This window comes from Anas platyrhynchos, chromosome 25 (assembly GCF_047663525.1).
Source record: "Anas platyrhynchos isolate ZD024472 breed Pekin duck chromosome 25, IASCAAS_PekinDuck_T2T, whole genome shotgun sequence".
NCBI classification, from domain to species: Eukaryota; Metazoa; Chordata; class Aves; order Anseriformes; family Anatidae; genus Anas; species Anas platyrhynchos.
In genome coordinates, this window is record NC_092611.1 from 1,162,779 (window position 1) to 1,185,591 (window position 22,813).

Here is a 22,813-nt window from a genome sequence, read left to right on the forward strand (position 1 = left end):
AACAAAAAATACAGGTTGGAACACGGAAGACAGCAAGGCTGTGAAGCTGACCTAGAAGGGTACTTATATCATGAGCTTCCAGAGGTCAAAGCGCTGCTGTTATTTCCTCTTTCTACCCACATTGCATAGGGAAAGCTACTAAGCCAAATGACAAATTGATCCCAAGCACATCACCTTCAAGGGGTTACAAATGCCAAGCTGCTTTGTCCTGTTTCTCTTCTGAATCTGTTGGTGGCTATCACCAGGTTTCTTTGGAAAACAACCAAACCAACCAAAAGGGATACTTCTAAGCAGCAGCCAGTAGGGGCCGACACAGGATTAGGTTCGTGAAGATGGCTTTGTGAAGTCTCCCTGTTGCAGTTAAGGAGACTGAGTCACAAACAGAGCAGGAGAAAATGAGTGCAAGGAAACTGGAGTTGCTCAACATGCAAGGACTTCATATAGATCCAGTAAAATCGGTAAAATTCTGTAAAACTCCAAGGTCACTAGTCTAGACCTACTGCTTGAGTTGTTGCTGAGACAAGAAGCATGAAGCTACATGTCCTGGAATTTGGGATGATCATAAATCCTGCACCACAGAGCCAATTAAACATCTTGGGTGAAGATACTCCTCTCATTTCAGAGGCTGCAACCTAAGCTGGTGGAAGCAACCCCTCACTCCTCTTGTGGTAACACTTTGAAAACACGGATTTCACAAATCAGAACTTGCCCAAAGGGCCATTCATCTTCTCCAAAAGAAGCCCTAAGAAAAACATCAGAAAATAAACTCTATCTGTCCTTCCATAGAAATCTATTACTCCTCCTAGACTATATGAAAATGTAGGTTCTTAACTGGGGTTTTAAAAATGCATAGATACCTGAGCTGAATTTTTTTTTTTTTTTTTTTTTTTTTTTTTTTTTTTTTGCATTTCATAGAGGAACAGAAAGCTACCACCCTTTGAGATGTGTGCACGCCAACATTATCCACAGGCCGCAGACACTGACCTCTAGAAAATATTCTCCAAACCACATTCAGTACTCCACATCAGCTGCAGCTCTGAAAAGGGCAACATCGCAACCTCATACGCTCACTGCTCCTCTTCCCAGTGCTCACCTCCCTTTACAAGCACTGCACAGCGTGGCCATGTTTACAAGAGAATTGCCTGAATTTCAGAGGCACCCACATTACACTTCCAAAAATTATGGCATTTGGCTAAAAAAATTAAATATGGTTGTAAGAGGACAGTAGTAATTACATCTTTAATTATTCCTAAGAACACAAAACACTTAAGTCCTAAATTGTTTACAAATTTAACGGCTTACAAACCCGTACTTCTCAGTAATTTTTTTTTTTTTTAAATAGCATTTTCATTCATAGTAGTTCTACTAATAAATCTATAGTTTTTAAAAGAATATTTACAGAACTTTAATGAAAAAATAAGACTTAAGCACATAAAATTTAAGCAGAAAATAGCTTACAATTACACTGGCAGTAAAGTAACATGGCTTCCTGGCTACTGTACTCATTACCATAAAAAAGGGGATAAATACGAGCATAAAAGATTTATTTTTCTACCTGCCATTCTGCACAAGCATCGCATGGTATAGGAACCACTATATGTATCTACTAAAACAGGCGGCATCATATCTGTAAACATATTAAGAAAAGTACTTAGATAATATCATCAGCGATAGCTTTACAAAATCTGAACTTAAAATCTGAGTGTAAGTCAAGTCACATTAAAAATTCCAATGTCATTTACAGAATCATTCTAAAAACTGGCTCTTTAACTGTTAAGACTATTTTCTTGTTCTTGCACTTGCTCTTGTGCTTGATCTTGTTGTCCTGTTCGTCCCTCCAGCAGTCTGAGTTGTCTTCAGATTGCCTTCAAGTTTTTCTTCAGTTTTGTTTCTTTTCCCTTTTTTGGGTGATCCGTTTTCATCATTCTCTATTCGTAGACAGAAATATTAAATGGAAATTTATATCATAAATCAAGCATTTTATAGAAAGTCAATCTTCAGTTCCATTGTTTTTGAAGGGAGATGTCCCTAATGACTACGTTCCAAAGCTTACATCTATGAGTTCAACAAACCAGTTACAAAACCCACACTTCTGCACATCCAATATCCTTTAAAATAGGTCCCCAAGGACATACAGCTATTTCTGAAAGTACGTTAACATTAATGAGAGCACCAAAACCAATTAGCTATTATTTTAGCTAAAAATTCTTCTACTGATATGTAAAACTAAAACATATCTAACACTGAAGAAAAAAACAGCAAAAATGAATGTACAGCAACTAATTTATTGTCCAGCTAGAACTGCAAAGTCAGGCTTGTAGTTGTAACAAACACACTGGACGCTTCTGGAAGAATCCACATGGCACAGACCAGTGAAGCTGCTCCAAGAGATGAGCATCGACCCAAGCACCACCACTAAAATCCATGTGGGGAAAAAGGACCTCCCCCCAAAAGAAACTATTCAGACCGGTAGAAAAGCACTGGGAGAGATCAGTCCTTTGGGAGGTGCATGTAGCAGTGTCAAGAAGTGAAAACTAGCAGAAGTGTGAAGTCAATAAACCAAGAGGGGAACCTGCCACAATAGATGTACGTGTTACGTTTGGATAAGCACATGTAACAGATAAAGAGATGAAGAGAAATGAAACGAGAGCATGGCCAAATCACAATAGGATTAATGCACATAACCTGCCAGAAAATTCTTTGTGCATCTGTAAAGATTCATTACTTCCATTTTATTATATTTATTTGACGATAATTTCTTATTACAACGTGGTATCTTTAAAATTTTATCACATCCAGCTGAAAGGTTTAGGGAATATTTCAAGTGTCTGAAGCTAGAGCTCTATTGGCTTGGGGAAAATAAAACTGAAAAACGGGAAAAGTGAGAGACATGTGGAACTTCTGCTGTCATTTGAGCTCAAATACAGCTCCAAGTCCTTCTAGCACCAACTTCATTACAGCACGGATAAGTTGTACAAGCTACCCAAAACCTGGACATACAAAAGCAGGAGCTTAGATGGTATTTAGGAGAAAACAAGCACAGACAATGGGTGCTACAAATGTAATTATCATGCTATGCTCATAACCACCTGTAAGTTAGTTAATTGCTGTTATTTAACCTGCAAGTTACGGATTGAGACAGCAGAAGAGCATGAGAGCATTTGAATAACTCAGCAGAAGAGGAATACAGCTGTCAGATGCCATACAATCAATCCATTCTGCTTTGGAGAAACATCTGGTTTGTACAGGATAACCTAGCCCCTTCTTTACTTACCTCTCTTTGCTACATTAAAGACCCACTCTCTATTTACATTAGACTATGGCAGCCAACAGTAATAACAACCTGTACAAAATTCTAGACTTAGCTATATGTAGAAAATAGAAATATTTTTTTTTCCTCACCTGATTTTGATTTTTTAGGTGGTACATCATCTGCTGGCAACAGACATTTTCTTCTGCGAGAAGTGGAAGTTGTCTGTTGGGTAGGGTTAACCTCTTTTCCTTTTCCAGACTGATTACTTTCTTCAGAACCAGTGGGTATCAAACACTGCATTTCCGAAATGTTGCCGTTTTCAGGCAAGTTGCCATTGTCACGAAGAGAAGTAGCTGCCTCTGGTTTGAATTGTACATTTTTCCTCTTATTTCTCAGTTGCCTTTGTTTTTCCTGGGATGAGTTATTTTCCAGAGCTGTACCTTCACCTTCCGTAAGGATTCCGTTTTGACCTCTGTCTTCAGGCAAGACAAGCTTTTCCCTGAGAAAGGTTGAACTAGTTTCTTCAGATTTGGAAGGAACTATTTTCCTTCTGCCTGCCTTCGATGGATTTTCTTTTCCTGATTGGGTTACTTCCAAAAGTATACCCTGTTGCTCTTTGGGAGTTTCATTCTTACCATCTTCTGGCAAACCTTGAAGTGAACTAGAACTAACAGCCAGTGAAGTGATACTACACTTTTTCCCTGAGTACCCTTTTGAAAGGTCAATTTTTTCTTCGGAAGAGGGTTTTTCAGAAATCATTTGTTTAGCTTTCCTATGATTATTATTTCTGCTACTTTCTTTTGATAAGTTACGTTTTCCCCGAGCAGGAGTAGAACTTGTGGCTTCTAATAATATGGCAGCTTCATTCCTTCTGCCTCTTTTTGGTTGATCTTTTAGACTTGAAACAACTGCTCCTAACGGAACATTTTGATCTTTAAGAGCCTCTTCTTTACCATTATCTGCTGGCAAACCACGTTTTCTTCTAAGAGAAATGGAATTAGTTGTGTGTGACACTGGAGGAGTTTCTTTCCTTCTGCCCCTTCCTAATGGCTTTGCTTTTGCACAGGACACCGATTCCAAAAGCACGTTTTGTTCTTCATTAGTACTCTCCTCTTTGTCATCAGTTTCTGACAAGCCACGTTTTCTCCGGAGAGAAGCTGAACTTTTTGCCTCTGCTGCTAGATCAATCTCTTTTCTTTTGTCCCTTGCTGATGCATTTGCTTTTGCCTGCAAAGTGCTATCTCCCAATGCTGGATTTTGATCTTCTTTCACAGTCATCTTTTTATCATCACCTTCTAGCAAGCCACGTTTTTCTCTGATAGAAAGAGAACTCACCGTTTGTGATGCTACAGCAACCTCTCACCGCCTTCGTCCTCTCAGCGGAACTTCTTCTGTTGAAGAGGGAATAGCTTCCAAAGCTGGATCTTGATCTTTTGTAGAAGTCTCATCTTTACTATGATCTTTAATTAAGGTTTCTTTTTTTCGTAAAGGTAGAACAAGCTGCTTGTGGAATGGAATCAGCTTGCCTTCTTCTGCTCCTCCTTACTTCTAAAGGATTTTCTGAAGCCTCACGTTGATCATGTTTGCAAGCCATTCCTTCCTCATTCCCAGGTAAATTCCTTTCTTCTCCTAGAGCTTCGGAACTGGCTTCTTCAAGTTTAAAATTAACTCTTCTTCCTCTAAGTCTTCTACGTGTAATTCTATTATTTGGTGTTCGATTCTCTTGCAGGATTTCAGTTTGCTTTGGTTCATTTGCTTCCTGCTCATTTCTTGTCTGCTTTTGATGTCTATGAGCAATGCCATCACTGTTTAGAGCAGTTACCAATGTGTCAGCTGTGTTGTTCTGGTCTTTCATTACTTGGTGTGCCTGCTTGACACAACTAGAGGCTGAAGACTCTTTGGGAGAAGATTCCTCTGTTTCTGACTTACATTTAAGCATAAGATCTAGGCTGTTTACATCCTGGGCAAATTCATCAGCCTTCTTCTCTGAAGAGTCTTTTTTCCCTCTCCTGCTTCTAGTTCTGTTTGCTTCTTGTTTGAATTCCAAGTTGAGAACAGTTACTGGCATTTTATCTGTCTCTCCAGAAGGTGATTCTGACTTTAATCTTTGAGATGCCTTTGTAGTATTTTCCTGAGCATTTTCCGCTTCATCTCCCAGAGATACTTTCCTCTCATTTTTGGTGGGTGATTTTGTTTCCGTAATGGTTTCATTTGAAGTCTCCTTGGCTTTCTGAACATTCTGTGTATTTTCAAGTGCCATCCCGCACATGTCTGGTTTTACTTCTGTTGGTTGTTTTCTAGCATTTCTTGAAGACTTACCTCTTTTTTCTGTTACCTTTACTTCAAGTTCAGTTCTGTTTCCAGATGCTTCTGTGGGGGCAGTCTCAGAAGTCTGCTCATCACCTTGTAGTAATTTTGCTGATTGGTGTTTACGAAGTTTCCTTGTCGTCCCATGAAGTTCCTCTGAAGGAGCTTGTTCAACCTGTTCATTCCTAGCTCTTCTTTGTCTTTTGGGTGGAAGCAGTGCTTCTGTGTTTTCTATTTTTTTCATTCCTCTAGACCTCTTCTGATGCAATAGAAGAATTTCTTCTCTGTCTTCTACACTACCTTTGTCAGATGTGTTTTCAGATTTTTTTAAATCTGTTTGCAGTTGGTGATTTTCATCCTGAGTGCTACTAGATACGCCTTCTGTCTTTCTGCTTTGATCATCTTCAGTTACAGATGTGCTACTGATATCATACTCCTGCAAAGCCTGTTTCCTATTTGCAGGATCTTTTTGTAGCACTGAAGAATCTTTTTCAGAAGACTCAAGATCCTCACTAGGATGTTTTAACTCCTTAGGTTCCTTAGTTTTACCTCTTCTTGGTCTTCGAGTATCAACCTGCGTTTCCACAAGTGAAACGGTTTCAACTGTTTTCTCAACAGGATGCTTTGAAACAATTTCTTTTTCCATGCAAAGATTTGTTCTCCTTCCTCTTCCTGTATTTTTAGCTACTGAAGTTGAAGTACTGATCTCTCCCATCTCTTCTTGGATGCTCTTTTTCTCCAGACCTTGCAATTCTTTTGAATTTAAATCCTTTTCACACTGCTTTGTTGAAGGTGGATGTACAGTCTTCCTTGGTCTGCCCCTTGTTAGTCTCTGGGTAGAGTGGTCTTCGCTAGTTGACAACTTTTGTTGAGAATCTTTATCTTGTGAAGTATTTCCTTTGTCTTCTAAAACAGTTTTATTCCCCCCTACAAAGTTTGTCATATAGAAAAGAGCACAATCAAAAGTTATACATTACTATGCCCGATCAAAGTATCTCTTGAGTTTTCATTTTCCTAGTAAAGCGGTCTTGCTCAAATGAATCATATTTTATTTTAAAAAGTAACAGGGATTTAAACAGACTCCTAGAATAAAACCCAGTTTAGTACACAGAGTTATTTGTTTTATTTGACAGGTAGCACTCAAGCTTTAAGATATATTTTGAAAGTCTTTGCAAATAAAGGTGATTTTAAGTGGATACCTTAGCAACAGGTGATTTTTTGTTTGTTTGTTTTTTACACTGGTATGTTTGGAGATGCCACCGTTATTACATCAAACTACTACACCATTTTTTAAACACCAATAGAATGCCAACACTGGTTTGTGTTACAGATTACTGCTCAAATTCCCTGAGATATTTGCTCCTTCCATACTATATAATTTGGAATTTTTACAGCACATTGAAACTTCCTAACAACACACACAGTCCTGCATATTCATTATTACTCTAGTTAAAATAAAAGTGTTTGTACTTACCATACTCACGACTGCCATTAGTACAAGCAGTTACAGCATCTTCCTGCTTAGGATCCATAACATTTTCTGACCTGACCTAAGGAAATAAGCAATAATCAATACTTTTGTGTGTGTCTGACAGGACAAGAAATAGTTAACTAATAGAAAATTGGGAGTGAAACAGTTGAAAAAAGTCCTGCCAAATACTTTATGAGAAAATGAAGCCAACTTCGTTTGCTAACTGCATCATATATTTGGTACTACCACAAAATTGAACTTAATACTTGTTATCTGAGCTAGTGTAGCAGTTTTTACAGTGAAAGACAACACAGTAGAGTTTTAAAAAGCATTCAGTAAACGGGCTGAACATTGTCTAGTAAGATTAGAAAAAGAGGGTTATTGAATCTAAATCATTTGAATGTTTTGAAGTGTTTTATTGTAGTTCTACACAGACCAGCAATACTCATTTTAATCTATGGATCTGGGAGTCAACAAAAATCGAGGCTAATAAAATACACCAATGACAAGAGTGATGAAGGTGCGAATTGTAAGGTCAAAATGGTAACCCAGAGCAGCCTCAGCAGCCATTTAGGTAGGGTTCCTCTAAACAAAGTACATCCTAATACAAGCAAACAGAGTAGAATTGGTGTCCATTCAGCAAGCAGTGAATGAAAGCCTTATGGGCATGAAGAGCAATCAACTGACTACGTGGTAACACCAAATTTTGGCAAAAGCTCAGTGCTCTTGGATGTTTAAAGAAAAAAAGTGTTTTGAATTTAATCTACAAGCTATGAAGAAGCTGTACAAAAAAAAAACAAACATGCATATATCCCACTTATGAAAAGGAAGGCACAGAAAGAACTCCATTGTAGTCTGTAAGTAATTTAAGGGTGCTTTAAACATAACAGAAACAAATGACTAGAAAAAAAGTGCTCCTTCAAATTTGTACTCAGCTGCATCTTCTGGTTTTTACCCATTCACACCTGGACAAAGCTACCAAGGAAAACACAGGTTGTCAACTTCACTGTTTTCAAATAAACATCAGGTGCTCTTCCAGAAGGTATTTTGTCAGCCACAGGTCTTGTGCATGAGATATTTTAATGAAAATACAATGATATAAAACATGTCTTATTAGATGGCCTAAGAGTTCACTTCAACCACAGGCTCCAAGCTTAAATAAACTCTTTCCAAAAGCTAAAGAAAATATTTTACCTTTGTTTCCTCTGACTTCTGCTTGGCAGTCTTCATAAGCTGCTTGATGCCCGACAGGACCTCTACAAGTCCTGGCTTCTTCTCTGGGGTTTTTAATGGCTGCTTGATGGCTGATCCAACGTTGACTGACTCCAGCTTCTCATCTGGTGTTTTCCTTTTACTTTCCAATTTCACCTGAGAGGCTTGTTTCTCTGCACTTAATGATACGCTGTCCACATCAAGATCTTCTTCCAGCATAGCTATTCCTTCTGGAATTCTGGAGTACATTATTTCAAATATAGACTTTGGAGATTCCTCCTCTCTCATCAAATCTGAGATGTCATGACAATCCAGTATCTCTCCTGAAGAATCTGGAGTATTTAATGGTGACACCATCATCTCTCCTGAAATAAACAGTAGGTTTATCTAATTTGGCAAACAAACTAAGCAGGAAATCCAAACATTCCAATCGCTGTATAACTAAGTAAAAAATGGATTCAATCAGCCAAAGCTTTCTACAAGCTAAATCCAAAACTGTGTTTCAGCAATTGGTTTGGTAATTAGCAAGAAGGCAATTAGCTCCTACAAGGCACAGCATACGTTAAAAAAATTAAGCCTAAAAAACCTTGATGATTTTTTATTTAATCTGATAAAAATCATTAGTATTACTACTCTGAATATTGGATAATTCATTCTTGATTTTTGTTGGTGATTCACTAGATGCTCACTTTTGCTAAATTCTTAGTAAAACAGAATTTAAAGAATTCTGAGTTATTCAGGAACACGACTGATATGCAAAGTCATATGCAAAAGACAGAAAAAAAAAGCTAAGGATCATCTTAACACAAATCTTCCTAATCTGACATTTTTCTTAAGTAGAATCTTTGCAAAATTCTACAGCATAACCACTCCCTGCCGTAAGATTTTGTCATTGAATCTAGATGTATCCCCTGACAATTGATTAAAGGATTGCCATGCTTCAACACAAGGTTTGCCTGAAACAATACTTCAGCATTTAGAAGTTCGATATAAAACTGAATGAATAAAAAAATAACACCTACCAAAAAAAATAACTGGAACTACTGGAAAATGTCCTCCAATACATGATAAAAAAAAAATCAATGGTTGCAAGATGCTTTATCTCTACACTAAGTCTGCCTAGCATTAGGCTATGCACTATCAGTGAGTTGCAGACACAGCTACCCCAAAGTATACTTTAATAATTTCTTTCCAATTAACAACCATACCAGATTCTTCAGGAGTACGCAGTTCAGAAGTGTCCATTGTCGTGCACGGTGGTGTAAGATCACTGTCACGAACAGTGCTTGAAGGTGATGTTTCTCCACTTGTATTTTCTGGAGTTTTAAACATCTCAGCCAGCCCTATAAATTATATTCAGAAAAATGAGCACTTGTTTCGGAAAAAAAAAAAAAAAAAAAAGTGCACAGTTGGCAGAACCAGTAACAGGTTTTAAAAATCTCACAACGTACCTGTGAAGCTTTCATCCATATTCAAGTTTTGTTTCGAGATTGGATTTTTCACCACTTTAGGGACCTGTCCAGCTATTCTACCAGTGGTAGAGTGCGCTCTGCCTACAACTACTGTAGCAGGAGATTCTGCATGACCTGTGCTAAAATGACCTTTTATTTTTCTTTCTGGAGGAAAAAAAGAAAAAAAAAAAAAAGGAAAAAAATAAATAAAAATTAGGACACAAAGATCCCTTTTATTTAAAACCTAGCCAGAATCACTCAAGAGATTCCACAAGTTTATTATAGAATCATAGAATCATAGAATATCCTGAGTTGGAAGGGACCCTTAAGGATCATCAAGTCCAACTCTTGACACCGCACAGGTCTACCCAAGTTCAGACCATGTGACTAAGTGCACAGTCCAATCTCTTCTTAAATTCAGTCAGGCTCGGTGCAGTGACCACTTCCCTGGGGAGCCTGTTCCAGTGTGCAACCACTCTCTCTGTGAAGAACCCCTTCCTGATGTCCAGCCTAAACTTCCCCTGCCTCAGCTTAACTCCATTCCCGCGGGTCCTGTCGCTGGTGTTAATGGAGAAAAGGTCTCCTGCCTCTCGACACCCCCTTACGAGGAAGTTGTAGACTGCGATGAGGTCTCCCCTCAGCCTCCTCCTCTCCAGGCTGAACAGGCCCAGTGCCCTCAGCCGTTCCTCGTACGTCTTCCCCTCCAGGCCTTTCACCATCTTCGTAGCCCTCCTCTGGACACTCTCCAACAGTTTCATGTCCTTTTTATACTGTGGTGCCCAGAACTGCACACAGTACTCGAGGTGAGGCCGCACCAGCGCAGAGTAGAGCGGGACAATCACCTCCCTTGACCTACTAGCGATGCCGTGCTTGATGCACCCCAGGACACGGTTGGCCCTCCTGGCTGCCAGGGCACACTGCCGGCTCATATTCAACTTGTTGTCTACCACGACCCCCAGATCCCTCTCTTCTAGGCTGCTCTCCAGCGTCTCATCGCCCAGTCTGTACGTGCAGCCAGGGTTTCCCCGTCCCAGGTGCAGGACCCGGCACTTGCTCTTATTGAACTTCATGCGGTTGGCGATCGCCCAGCTCTCCAACCTATCCAGATCCCTCTGCAAGGCCTTTCCACCCTCATTCGAGTCCACAACTCCTCCAAGTTTGGTGTCATCAGCAAACTTGCTCAAAATGCCTTCTATTCCTACATCCAGATCGTTTATAAAAATATTGAAAAGTACCGGCCCTAAAATGGAGCCTTGAGGGACCCCACTGGTGACCGCCCGCCAGCCTGACGCAGCCCCATTCACCATAACCCTTTGGGCCCTGCCCGTTAGCCAATTGCTCACCCATCGTATGATGTTTTTATTTAGCTGTATGCTGGACATTTTGTCCAGTAGGATCCTATGGGAAACCGTGTCAAAAGCCTTGCTGAAGTCCAAAAAAATCACATCAGCTGGTTTCCCTTGGTCTACCATACGGGTGATCTTATCATAAAAGGAAATCAGGTTAGTTAGGCAGGACCTACCCTTCACAAACCCATGCTGGCTGGGACCAATGACTGCTTTGTCCCCCAGGTGCGCCTCAATACGTTCGAGAACCATCTTCTCCATGATTTTACCAGGCACTGATGTGAGACTGACAGGCCTGTAATTGCTAGGGTCTTCTTTCTGACCCTTCTTGAAAATCGGCACAACATTTGCCAGCTTCCAGTCTACCGGGACCTCTCCAGACTCCCAGGATCGTTGAAAAATAATTGAGAGAGGTTCCGCGATGACGTCCGCCAGCTCCTTCAGCACCCGGGGATGAATCCCATCCGGACCCATGGACTTGTAGGGATCCAGGTGGAGTAGCAGATCCCGCACACGTTCAGGGTCGGTTGGGAGTTTGTCATCCCCACCGTCCCGGTCCTCCAGCTCGGGGCACCCTGGGTCCCGAAGCCCATCATCGGCATTGAAGACAGAGGCAAAGAAGGCGTTAAGCGTCTCTGCTTTGCCTATGTCATCGTCTGTGAGAAGACCTTCCCTGTCAAGGAGCGGCCCTATGTATTCTTTAGTTCTCCTTTTTCCATTCACATATCTAAAAAAACCCTTTTTATTTTCTCTCACAGACACAGCCAGCTTCAACTCTAGGTGTGCTTTAGCCACACGAATTTATTGGTCGTGTTTAGCTAATACAGACTGCTGGGCATACAGAAGTGGTTAAATTGCAGCTACTTTAAAGGGCTGATTCGTTGTGAAATGCAGCTCATATATTCGTTTAAGATTTGAGTGACTACGCTCAATGAGCATCTGAGACAAGTTTTCTTAGCTTTCAGAAACGCTCAGGGATTATCCTGAGAGTCTTTCAGTCTTACTCCTTTCCACCTGCATAGAATCCTTTAGGTTGGGAAAGACCTTCACCATCATCCAACGACCAACCTCACCACCACGTAAAGTGGTTAAACCGGAACAGAACCTCTTTCAAACAGCACTACAGCTTCAACTACAGACAAGGGACAAATACTTACTCCATCCACCCAACACAATTAGTTATTTAGATACATTCTTAAGATGTTTTGAATTAATACATTTCAGTAAATTCAAGTAGATTTACACGCTGTGAGAAAGACACCAATACCCATTTAACATCTTGCCAAAATCTCAAACTTCCAGCTTCTGCAGTTAAATGCCAACAAGCTGTTTCAAGGTTAAGCAAACCCCCAAACCTTAAAAAGAAGTAAAACAAATACCTTTGGTGACTGTGTTGTCTTCTTCATTGGTCTTCGTTTTGGGGCACGTTTTTTAACGGCCTTTGCCTGTGGTCTTGCAACACCCAATTTTACCACTTCTGCCCAAGATTTCGCAACTACGAAGCAAAACAGACACGATAACCTTAACTGGCAGCTGTGTAAACAGGACTTCACAGCTATTTATGATTCCAAAGGATTTGCTGTAGTCAGAAATCACAATTTCAAGCTGAATCTTAACGAGTGTCCAAGCATCCAGTACGAGCGTCCAAGCATCCAGTACAAGTGTCCAAGCATCCAGTACGTTTCTACAACAAAAAGCGTCATACAGTTCCAGAATCTGTGCTAAGTGCTGACCTCACTCTGTCCTCACTCTCTGCTCGAGTTCAAAAAGCATTTGGACAGTGCTCTCAGACATGTGGTCTGATTTTCTGGGCGGTCATTTAAGGACCCAGGAGTTAAACTTGATGATCATTGTGGGTTCCTTCCAATTCAGGATATTCTGCGATTCTGTGAAATATTTTCCTCATTACAAATTTGCCATAAGCCTTTCAGTCTTGCACTTTATTTTACCTGAATTTTTCCTTAACAGAATGTAAGGTTTAACAGCAAAAAAATGTTTTTTTTTTTTGTTTTGTTTTTTTGTTTTTTTTTTTGCTTTTTTGTTTTTTTTTGTTTGTTTGTTTGTTTTTTGTTTTTTTTTTAAGTGAAACATATCCAGGATTAACCAGGAAGGCCTGTGATTTTATCTCACCATATAATAGGACTATCACTGAGACACTGCACACAGACACTGCACACAGCATGTTATTCACAACTTTAAAATGATTCTACAAAAAACGAAGATAGCAAAGAATAATAAATTGCCAGATGAATGTTGATATTGATGGGAAATTTTAAATTTGAAAGAGTCAAATTGATATAATTTGTTTTCATAAATTAAAGACATCTCATCTTTAAGTGTTTTCATAAAGATTAAATTTTCAAGAACCAGATTCCCTCTCAATTTTTCCAGTGGTATCAAAACTATTTTGACCAACATTTGAATTTGAATGTTCAACAATTAAAATATTTGTGTCTCAATGGTTATCATCCATGATGTCTGCCATACACCCAACACTTACAGGCAGTCCAGTCTACAACTGACAGTGTGTGAACTGGCTAGGGAAAAAGGCATAAAGAAACTAAGCTGAATACAGGTAAAATGCATGTTTTCACCAACAAAAATTATTGAACTGAAATTGTATCAGTTATATACTACTCCAAATTGAGGGACTTGGAGGATCAATACCGCAATTAACCTAACAAACAGAACCTTAATTCTACCATTTTTCAGTTTCTGAGTATTAGGATTTGCGTTCTAAATACCTTGTTATAAATCTAGTTGCTAAAGCGATGGATAAGTGTGAGAACATAAAATTTTGCAATTCTCAGATGATTCAAAAAAAAAAAAATCCCACAAACCATCAGAATATACACCGATCATTTGGTGGTCTCAGAATAAAACTAATAATAGGACTACTTCAGTTTTGTAGCTGTTTTTTAAAGCAGTAGAAATCATATTAAAATTAACTGCTGAAACAAACCTAGTAAGTTGGCAGTAGAGGCACCGCTTCTTCTTTTTGAACTGATAACTGCTACAGCACCACTCCTCCTCTTCATGGGAGTCTTCATACTACGTCGTGAACTTCTTGTTAAGTTGTTAGGTGTTGCCATTGAGGTTTTATCATCTTGGCTAACACCATTAGATTTAGGTGTTTTCTCTAGGGCACCATTTTTCTCCCCTGTATTCATATCTTTTGCAACACCGTTCTGCTCTTCTGCAATTGGTGATGGTGTTGTGATGTGCGAAACAGAGAAACGCCCTTTTCTGTAAGGTGCTGGAGAGCCTGTAGGAAGCTGCGGTGTTGCTTTTCCAGAGTCAGGGGAAGAGGCAGCTGGGGGCGTCTGGGCTGGCAATTTTTCTGGTGACATTTTTTCTTTTTGCAAACATACAGAAAGTTCTTGGTAGAAAAAAAAATAACAAAAAATTACTGTGCAAAGCTAAACTACAAGTGTTCTTTTCTATCTCTGAAAGTAAATGCAATAGTATAAAATAGCATCAGATCAGTTGAAAAAGTCTTAGATGTTACTCTCTAAGAAGAAAGCAAATTGGCAACAACTTTTAAATTTCAAAAGCCTCCAATGGCCTGTGCAAATCCAACTGAACAAATTAACTTTGTTACTCTAGTTTATTCAAAACAGTCTTATTCCCATAAAGTGCACTACAGGCTTTCACTAGCTTAAATCAGCAGCTGAATGTTTTCAGACTTCTGGCCAAGCCACACGGCCATAGCTTGCATAGTCTGGCAACAAACTACTCTTTCTAGATTGCGTCTCTTTTCTGCTATTTATGATTAACTGGTGCCAGTAGATTCTGCTGTTAAGCACAAGCACACAAACATACTCCAAAACATGCATGAGAACAAGCAAAAACGTGTGATGAAATAAAGCACACCCCCTGGATAAAGAGAGGTAGACGAACAATAAGCTGCACATCCTCCTTTGGAGGAAAAAGTTTAAAAACGCTGATTAAAAAATACCATTATAATTCCCAGTCAATATGTCCACTTCCTAACATACATCTTTATTATTCATTTTGAATTCATTTTTAGAAGTCTTTAAATTTACAAGTTCTGTTCGTATCACTTAGCTTAGCGACTCGATTAGCCTCAGCATTTATTTACCTGGACTGCAAAGTGCTTCAGCCCCTGAGCCTTTTTCAGCACTGCGCGTGGGGAGCCTCCAAACGGTAAGCTCAGCCTTGCAGGAATCGCACCTCGTTTAAGGGGTGAGTTGGGAGGCAAACTTTTGTCAAAGAGTTCCGGACTTAGATGACCACCAAAAGACAATCTTTTTCGCTTGCCTAAAGGCTGAGGTAACAGATCACCGCTCTTCCTCTTCTGAGACACTCTTTTTGTGTTACCTAAACAAAAAATAGCAATAATTGAATATATCTCCACAAATCAAAGAATCCAGGAAGTCACCATTTTAACCAGCACAGGAAACAAGGCTTACTTGGGCATTTTAAAGGCAGAAACATATTAGAAAGTAACTCATTTACATTCAATTGGAGAAAATTTTATAGAAATTACTGGTTATTTTTAGGGTCATATATATAAAAACATGATGTTACAGAACCAACGTATCAGCAATTAATTATATATTTAAATGGAAAAATTCTCACGAAAATTAAGAGATTTTCTCCAATTAAGTGCCAACAAGGCGCGAAATCTATTTACCTGATTCTTCTTCAGCCAACAGGTCAGAAACATTCATTTCTGCAACAGCCTCATTGTCTTCCAGTACACTAGCACTTCCCAAAGACCTTTTTGATGATGATCTCCGAGGTCTTAGAACACAAGTATCTTCCAAATCTGATTTCTGATTACACCCATTGGTGGCCAGATCTTGTTGAGTTCCACTGTCCTGTCTGTCTACAGTCTTATTGTCGTGTTCTTCAACTGCATTTGTCTCCAGTGCTTTCTCAGTTCGCAGTTCAGAGGTCCTCGGCCTACCCCTTTTTCTTCCAGAGCCAGATTTCTGACTAGCAGGAGATGCCAGTTCTGATGTTATCTCTCCTGAAGTTGGTGTCTCTGAATGGATGCTTTTGTTTACAAATTCTTTACTTTGTCTGACATTTCTTCTGGGACTCTTGGAATTAGAAGCAGGAGACTCAGAATCTCTCTTTTTTGAATCTACATTTGTCTGATCACAGATTTCTTTCAGCACTTCTACTTTCCCCGATTTTCTTGGTGTATGTTGTTTACTGTTTCGTCTCTGGTTTATGCATTTATTTTCTGCCAAAGGCTGTTGTTGGAGGCTATCATTTCTGCACACTGAATCTTCCCTTTGAATTTCAGCTGAAATTTCTGAAAAAGATTTGTGTTCCAACAACACATCTCCTCGAGCTGTCGGAGTACCAATATTTACAGAATCCACCCCAGTAGCTTCGTTGGTAGGTGACATGAAACAAGATCGAGGACTCTTCCTTCTGGGGGTTGGTGTAGACATAACATGTTTGTCTACTTCAGAAACGTTTGTCATGTTTGTTGTCTGTGCTATTTTCTCTGCTGTTATTGCAGAGTTGTAGATTTTCACCTCATCTGCATAACCCAAGCGTTCTATGGAGCATGGCTGCAGCAGACATGCTGCATTTCTGTCATTCTCCTTACTGGGTTTGGGTGTTTTGGCTGGAACTTCAGTGCCTTTAGATTTACCTGGTGTACTTTCTTCCTTATGATCTTGCAAGTTACTTCTCCTGAGAATACTTTTTGTCATCTCCTTTGAAACAGAAGTTCGCGGACTTCTGGTAAAACATTTCTTGGTAGCACTTCCTACCATTGAGATTTGATTAAGTTCTGAACTAATTACTTCTTGTTTCATTTTATATTCTTCATTATTTTCACTTATGCCAATTTCTTTTTCTTCAGTAGGGCTTACATGATCACAACTTGATGCGATTTGAGCACTTGGTTCCTGCAGGGCACCCTTACCACCTTCTTTTCCAGCTTTTTCAGGTACATTTCCTCCTTGCAGAGTTTTTTTCACTTTAATCTCATGTTTCAGCGTTTCATAGAGTTTACTAAAGGGAGACATTTCAGTTTGCTTTCTAGTAGATTGTTTTATCTTATATGAAGATTTAGGTGTTTGTAGCTTAACTGGTAAGGCTTTGGACATATTTTCCTCTGTACTTTGTTTATTTTCATCAGCATTTTGTTCTTTGCACTCAGAATGATCTACAGCGTAAGCAAAGCAAAAACAAAGTTATGTAAAAAAAGCAGAAACATAAGTAAAGTTCCTTAAATACAGATGAGAATTCCCTCCTTTCCTCTACCAAGGCTAGCAACCAGGCTCCAGGATATGGGACTGTACACAAAGCTCTGTTTACAATAACAATTCTCTCATAATAAAAACATTAGTTGTGAAATGTTTAATAAATTTTAAGTTGCAATCTGGACCTTATCCCACATTCAGATAAGGCAATTTGTATTTCATGCTGCTGTTTTTCTTCGGTGGCTTATATACCTATCTTTCACGGCTGCCACAAGACAAATCTGTGAACACAGAACTAAACAATCACTGAGATCGGCTTACCACAATTCAGTCAGTTTTCTGTCTTGCATTTACCCAGGTGCTGTATTGTTCTAACTGTACCAATGCTTCTCTAGGGTAAAGCAAGACAATAAAACAGAGCTAGCACTTCCCAAATGAGACAGAGCAAGTGACCGCACGCATGCTGGAGGCCTGAAGTAACATGCTTCACTTCACATTTTCCACGCAGAGAGCAGTCAGCTAGCAGGGTTCATCCAAGAAGTTGCCTTTTGAAACCACAAGAAGCTGAGCCCTTGTGAACATTTACACATCCACAGTCTCAACACTGCCATATACCAGCATGAACATCTACTAAAACAAATGCTGACATGTCCACTTCTCTTAGATGCAACGGGAAATACATGTAAAGATGGAGAGACTAACAGACAAGGAAAAAGCACACTGATCAACTTTTGGAAAAGGAGATGGGGGTTAGGAAGGAGATCTTTAAACGTGATCTTTTGGGGTTTCAGCAAAACGTTCAATACTGTTTCTCAAAAAGTGTTACTGCCCGTTTGTCAGAATGCAACAATGTGTTTTCCCCTGGCATGGGTAAATCACAGCATTTAAGTACAATGCAGTAGTACACTGACACAGGAATGTGTACTGTGCTCAGTTTGAAAAATCTTTAAATATATTTATTTTGCTCTTTTCAACCTTGTTTTTCCTCCATATGCTAAGAATTAAAATTAAGGAGGAAGATGAACACAAACCCCCTATAATACAGGTACCAACCTGAAGATCTTTTAGATCCTGAAGTTTGCTTATGTAATAACTCCACTTCTGCCACCTGCTGAACATGAAGAACCTGTAAATTTGTACAACGTTACAGCAGAGCAACAAATATTTATTTAGCTTTCTACTGAACATTGGAAAACGCTAGATTTATAAATGTGTAAGCATTGCATACTGAACAGGTTTAAAAGCACTCAAATTAAAACCGAGTATTTCACCACTTAAGAACACTAACCGATACTCTACACAGCAAGAGCTCAAGTCTTGTTTTATTATTATTAGCTCTAAAAGCAGCTGTAGCATATGAACATGTACAAGCACATTCTAAGCTCACTTTTGTACCAGACCTAGTGGAAGAATTTTATTTAAATAAGAGAAACATCACGTACAAAAATCTTCAATAGCCACAGTACTCGCTAAGTAGCAATATCCCCTTGAAGGGTTAAAACATTGTTGGGAATTAAAAAAAGAAACAAGTGCAAATCAATTATTAAAAGATAAACTTAGTTTGATATTTATAAATTCCAACAATTTACTAGCCCATAAAACAACATACTTTTGGAGGAAAAAAATGCTCAGGTTCTAGGGCAAACATCCCCATTTAAAAGTACAAGTATATCCAATGTTAATACTTTGTTTCCTGCATCCTATTCTCTCCTCAAAAAAGATAAGGATTCGTTTCAATAGGTTGCCTATAATCTTAATAGATGAGTAATAGATCTATTAACAGAAACTGATAACTCTAAAAATAATATATTGAGTTTAAAAAAGATATGAGTTCATTTGCATTTTCAAACGGAAAGCTAGCCTACGATTGAAAAAATATTCCTCATTTAAAAAAAAGCAGACAAAACCCACAACAAAACAGGGAAATAGAATTCATCCTTATCAATACTGATACCAATGTATTTAGAAGTAAGCCTGTCACCACAAATTTACCTGCCGCGTTTCATCTTTTGGAGATCTGGAACGCCTTTTTCTTGGAGATGATTGGAGAGGATATTCAAACCTGGATGAAATATTTTAAAAGTAAAAACAAGCATTTTTTTGGTTAAATAGCTGATAACTAAATTCGCATTATTAAGATAAATGACCTAGAAAGAGTTGTCCCACTCCCAGCAATACCAACATATTGCTTTAAAGTACTTTCACTACATCAAAATATTCTCTTCTCCTAGAAATGTGTTTGTCCTTGAAACAAAATCAAAATGATCTCTCCAGACAATTCTATCTTTATTGATTTAGCTTAATATAATACATAAAAGTAATAAAAAAAATCTTTAAGCCGTCTTGCCTTCTGGAGAAGCTCTATAAGACATTGTAAAGAGATACAAAATAAACTAAATTATCTTTCTGAAAATGGTAAAATGATGTTTTAGGTTTTCCCATTCATCTACTGCTATCTCCTGTATCTTCATCCGGCAGGTAGAGACCGTCCACAGAGTTCCCCACACTGTTTGGCTGCAGAACATGTTCTAGGATCAAGGCATTGTCTGTCAGAGACAGTTTGTCACTGGCACTTACCTGAAAGAACGATCAATAATAGTTAACACATCTCCGTGCTTCAGAGGTACAGGTTGCTGAAAACAGCTACCGTTCAGCTGCGTAGGATTTACTGTACTTAAATTTGTCAAGATTGCCTAGAAATAAAACAAAAATTTCAGTAGCCCGATGAGATGCAACAATGCAATACAAATGTCATTAAAATATGCATATCTTACCTCCTCGTTTTCATTTACTTCAATTTTACAATGTTCTTTTGAGACCTGAGGCAACTGGATGCGGATGTCACATTCTGTTCTCCTAGAGGTGAAAATATAATTGGAGTTTACAGACATGCAGAGAAGACAAAAAATCTCACTGCTGTAGAATTTGGTGCTTTGACATCCCAAATTTCAGCTAATAATTTGGATGACTGTACACAGAAGAACAAAGGGACAAGAAAATACATTGAATGAAATACTTAACTTGATGTCTATCGCACCAAAAGAGTTTGGAACACTAGGAAAAAGCCAGAAAGTTATTGCTACCACAGGGAAACCTTTTCTCCACCAAAGAAAAAAGTGAATGTGATCAGCAGTTTAAATTCCACCACTTTTCTCTGGACATATACATTTAATACATGCCAACAGACCTAAGGCAAGAGAGCAGTCACTAAGTTCTCCAGGTAAGAAACAGGGGGAATGCTGTACTTGGTGCTAATTTCTGTGATGAAAAGTGGTGGAAAAAACAGCACTGCAGTAAAAAGGATCGAAAGAGAAACGCGGAGTCTAAAGCTTGGATTCTAAGTCACGTTATCAGCAAAATACACTCTGTCCAAAATCTGTCCTAGTGCTAACAATACAGAGATCAAAAAAAACAGTGTCTGAGTGGCTGAGAAGCAGCCTTTTCATCCGCCAGTAAAGCCAATTATTATAGGACTGGCTCCAGTGTGAAGCCGCAGATTACCATTAGTGGCCAAAATTGTTAGAATGCAGGCTTGCCCTGCCTAACCCACCAGGGAGCGTTGAACTCATTCACCTTTATTGGCTAAAAGAGTTGAGATCCTGAAGACAATTAAGCCTGAAAAAAAATGCAGGACATTAGGCAATGAACGGGAAGAAATGAACCACCTAAGGCTTTCAACTGTGACAAAAAAATATCAGGAGCTTATGTTTCTGTAATGCCAGAGAATCCATACTGGAAAAAAGGTAAAATAACCAAAAATCTGTTCATGACAAGCCTAAAAAGACATTAAAACTGATTATCATCTGCCTGGGCAGCTCTGCTGAAGCCAAAGAAGAGTATTATTGACACTGCAGTGCTTCCCACAGACTGGCACTACGGGATCTGATGCAGGACTGGATAATTAGTTAAGATATTAATCAATCAATCAGAGAAGTGCTGAGCAAACCCAGTTCAAGAGAAGTAAAAACATTTATCAATTCTTGATACTAGCTCGTGCATTTCATTACTGAGGCCTTGGAGAACCAAAAAAATAATTAAAAAAAAATTAAAAAAATAAAAATAAATGCAAAAGAGCACTGGTATGAGCACAGTTGAATGCAAGCCACTTTCCCTTCTGCACTGGTTGGTTCTCTAGGACCTGCCCGCAGATAAGAGTGCCACCACTTGCTAATTGGACACACGTCACATGTAGATTACTTGCAATCTCATAGCTCTAGCGGATCTCTTTGACAGAAACTTTGGGGAAAAAAAAAGAACTTTTTTTTAAACAAGGAAAGGTCAAAAAGCGATGACAAACAGTAAGTTCCGCTCAAGTAATGTGAGTCCAATACCACTTTTCCTACCTTGAACAGCATTCACAAATACAAACAGTTCTTTCTTGCAAGTAAATATTAAAAAGATTCTGTCTGCAGGAACTATCATTAATGTTATTTCAATGCATCCGAGTACTCGACACATTCTCACCTTCCAAATAAACAAGAACTTGCAGTGAGTGGAAAGTGAATTCCATCGGTCCCATTGCGTTTAATTACAATTATTTTCCCGAAGAGCGGCATCTTCCAACATAAGAAGCCTTACCTATGTGAGAATGTCAAAATTACTCATCCAAGTCATGATTTATTCTCATAAATATGTAAAGCAACGTAACCCTTTTTTAATGCCGTTCAAAACACTCCTAAAGTACAGCACAAGAGCCTTGTGCCTGTGCCACGTGAACGAAGTGCCATTTCCATGTGTTTCCCTGCACCTGGGAACTATCCACCACGAGCATTGGTTGAAATCGTGCACAGGAGCGCGGGCACTACACGTTTGGAGGAAACAACGCTTTTAACAGCGGTAAGAGCAGTCATCACGTGCTCACACAAACTTAGCAATACCGCTTTGACGTATGCCATAGCTGCTTGGTATCCATCAGAGCCTGCAAAGAGGCAGCACCACTCATACAATGGTTCATTCCATGAGCGATTTAAAGCTATTTTCAGGCAAGCAGTCACTCCTGCTCACCTACACCTGGTGCGTTACCTTCCTCTCATCTACTGGGACGTTCTCGGACTTGGCTTTCAAGCAAAGCTGCCTTTGAAGCAAACCTGGAGAAGCCGTGACTGCGGCTGGAGCTATTTATCTGCAGCTCCCTGTCAGTGCCAGCTCTCACACCCGCAGAGGTTTCACAGAAATCCCGCTGCAGGCTGGGTCTCAGAAGCGACTGCGTCCCCTGGGCTCTCAGGGAGCTCCCTCCTCCAGGAGGAGGCTGAAGCACCCGTCATTACCACAGGATCAGGGTCCCGAGCGTTGCGTTAAATACAAACCTGACCAAACCACGACATTTCTCACCCCTTGGCCCGTCAGCAAAGGAAGGACCGAAGGGGAAAGGCCTGGCAGGAGCCCCGCGGTGCCGGCTCCCTGAGGGGCTCCCACAGACACACACAGCGTGTGACAGCACTGACAGCGCCCCTCCGCCAGCAAACCCTTGGGTGTGCCTGTGCACGGTGCAGCGCCACATGTTGTTCATTTGAAAGCAGGCCCTACAACAACACCTATAACCCGCGCATGGGATTAAAGCCCAGCACCCCCACGCCACAAGC

The 22,813-nt window shown here is 39.5% G+C and overlaps 1 protein-coding gene and 1 pseudogene across 1 annotated transcript; one reads left to right on the plus strand and one right to left on the minus strand.

The window, feature by feature from the left end:
* LOC119716060 (serine/threonine-protein kinase RIO2-like) overlaps positions 1–22,813 on the plus strand; it is a 117,487-nt pseudogene that overhangs the window by 83,611 nt on the left and 11,063 nt on the right.
* Positions 1,780–21,804, minus strand: LOC139999413 (uncharacterized). The gene is given in 16 exon segments (XM_072027578.1): positions 1,780–1,928; positions 3,403–4,738; positions 4,740–6,487; positions 7,329–7,386; positions 8,226–8,608; positions 9,452–9,586; positions 9,695–9,865; positions 12,419–12,535; positions 14,003–14,434; positions 15,157–15,381; positions 15,698–17,194; positions 18,285–18,357; positions 19,224–19,293; positions 19,809–19,924; positions 20,006–20,087; positions 21,696–21,804. Coding segments are annotated over 16 exon segments (6,684 nt in total). The 5' UTR covers positions 21,788–21,804.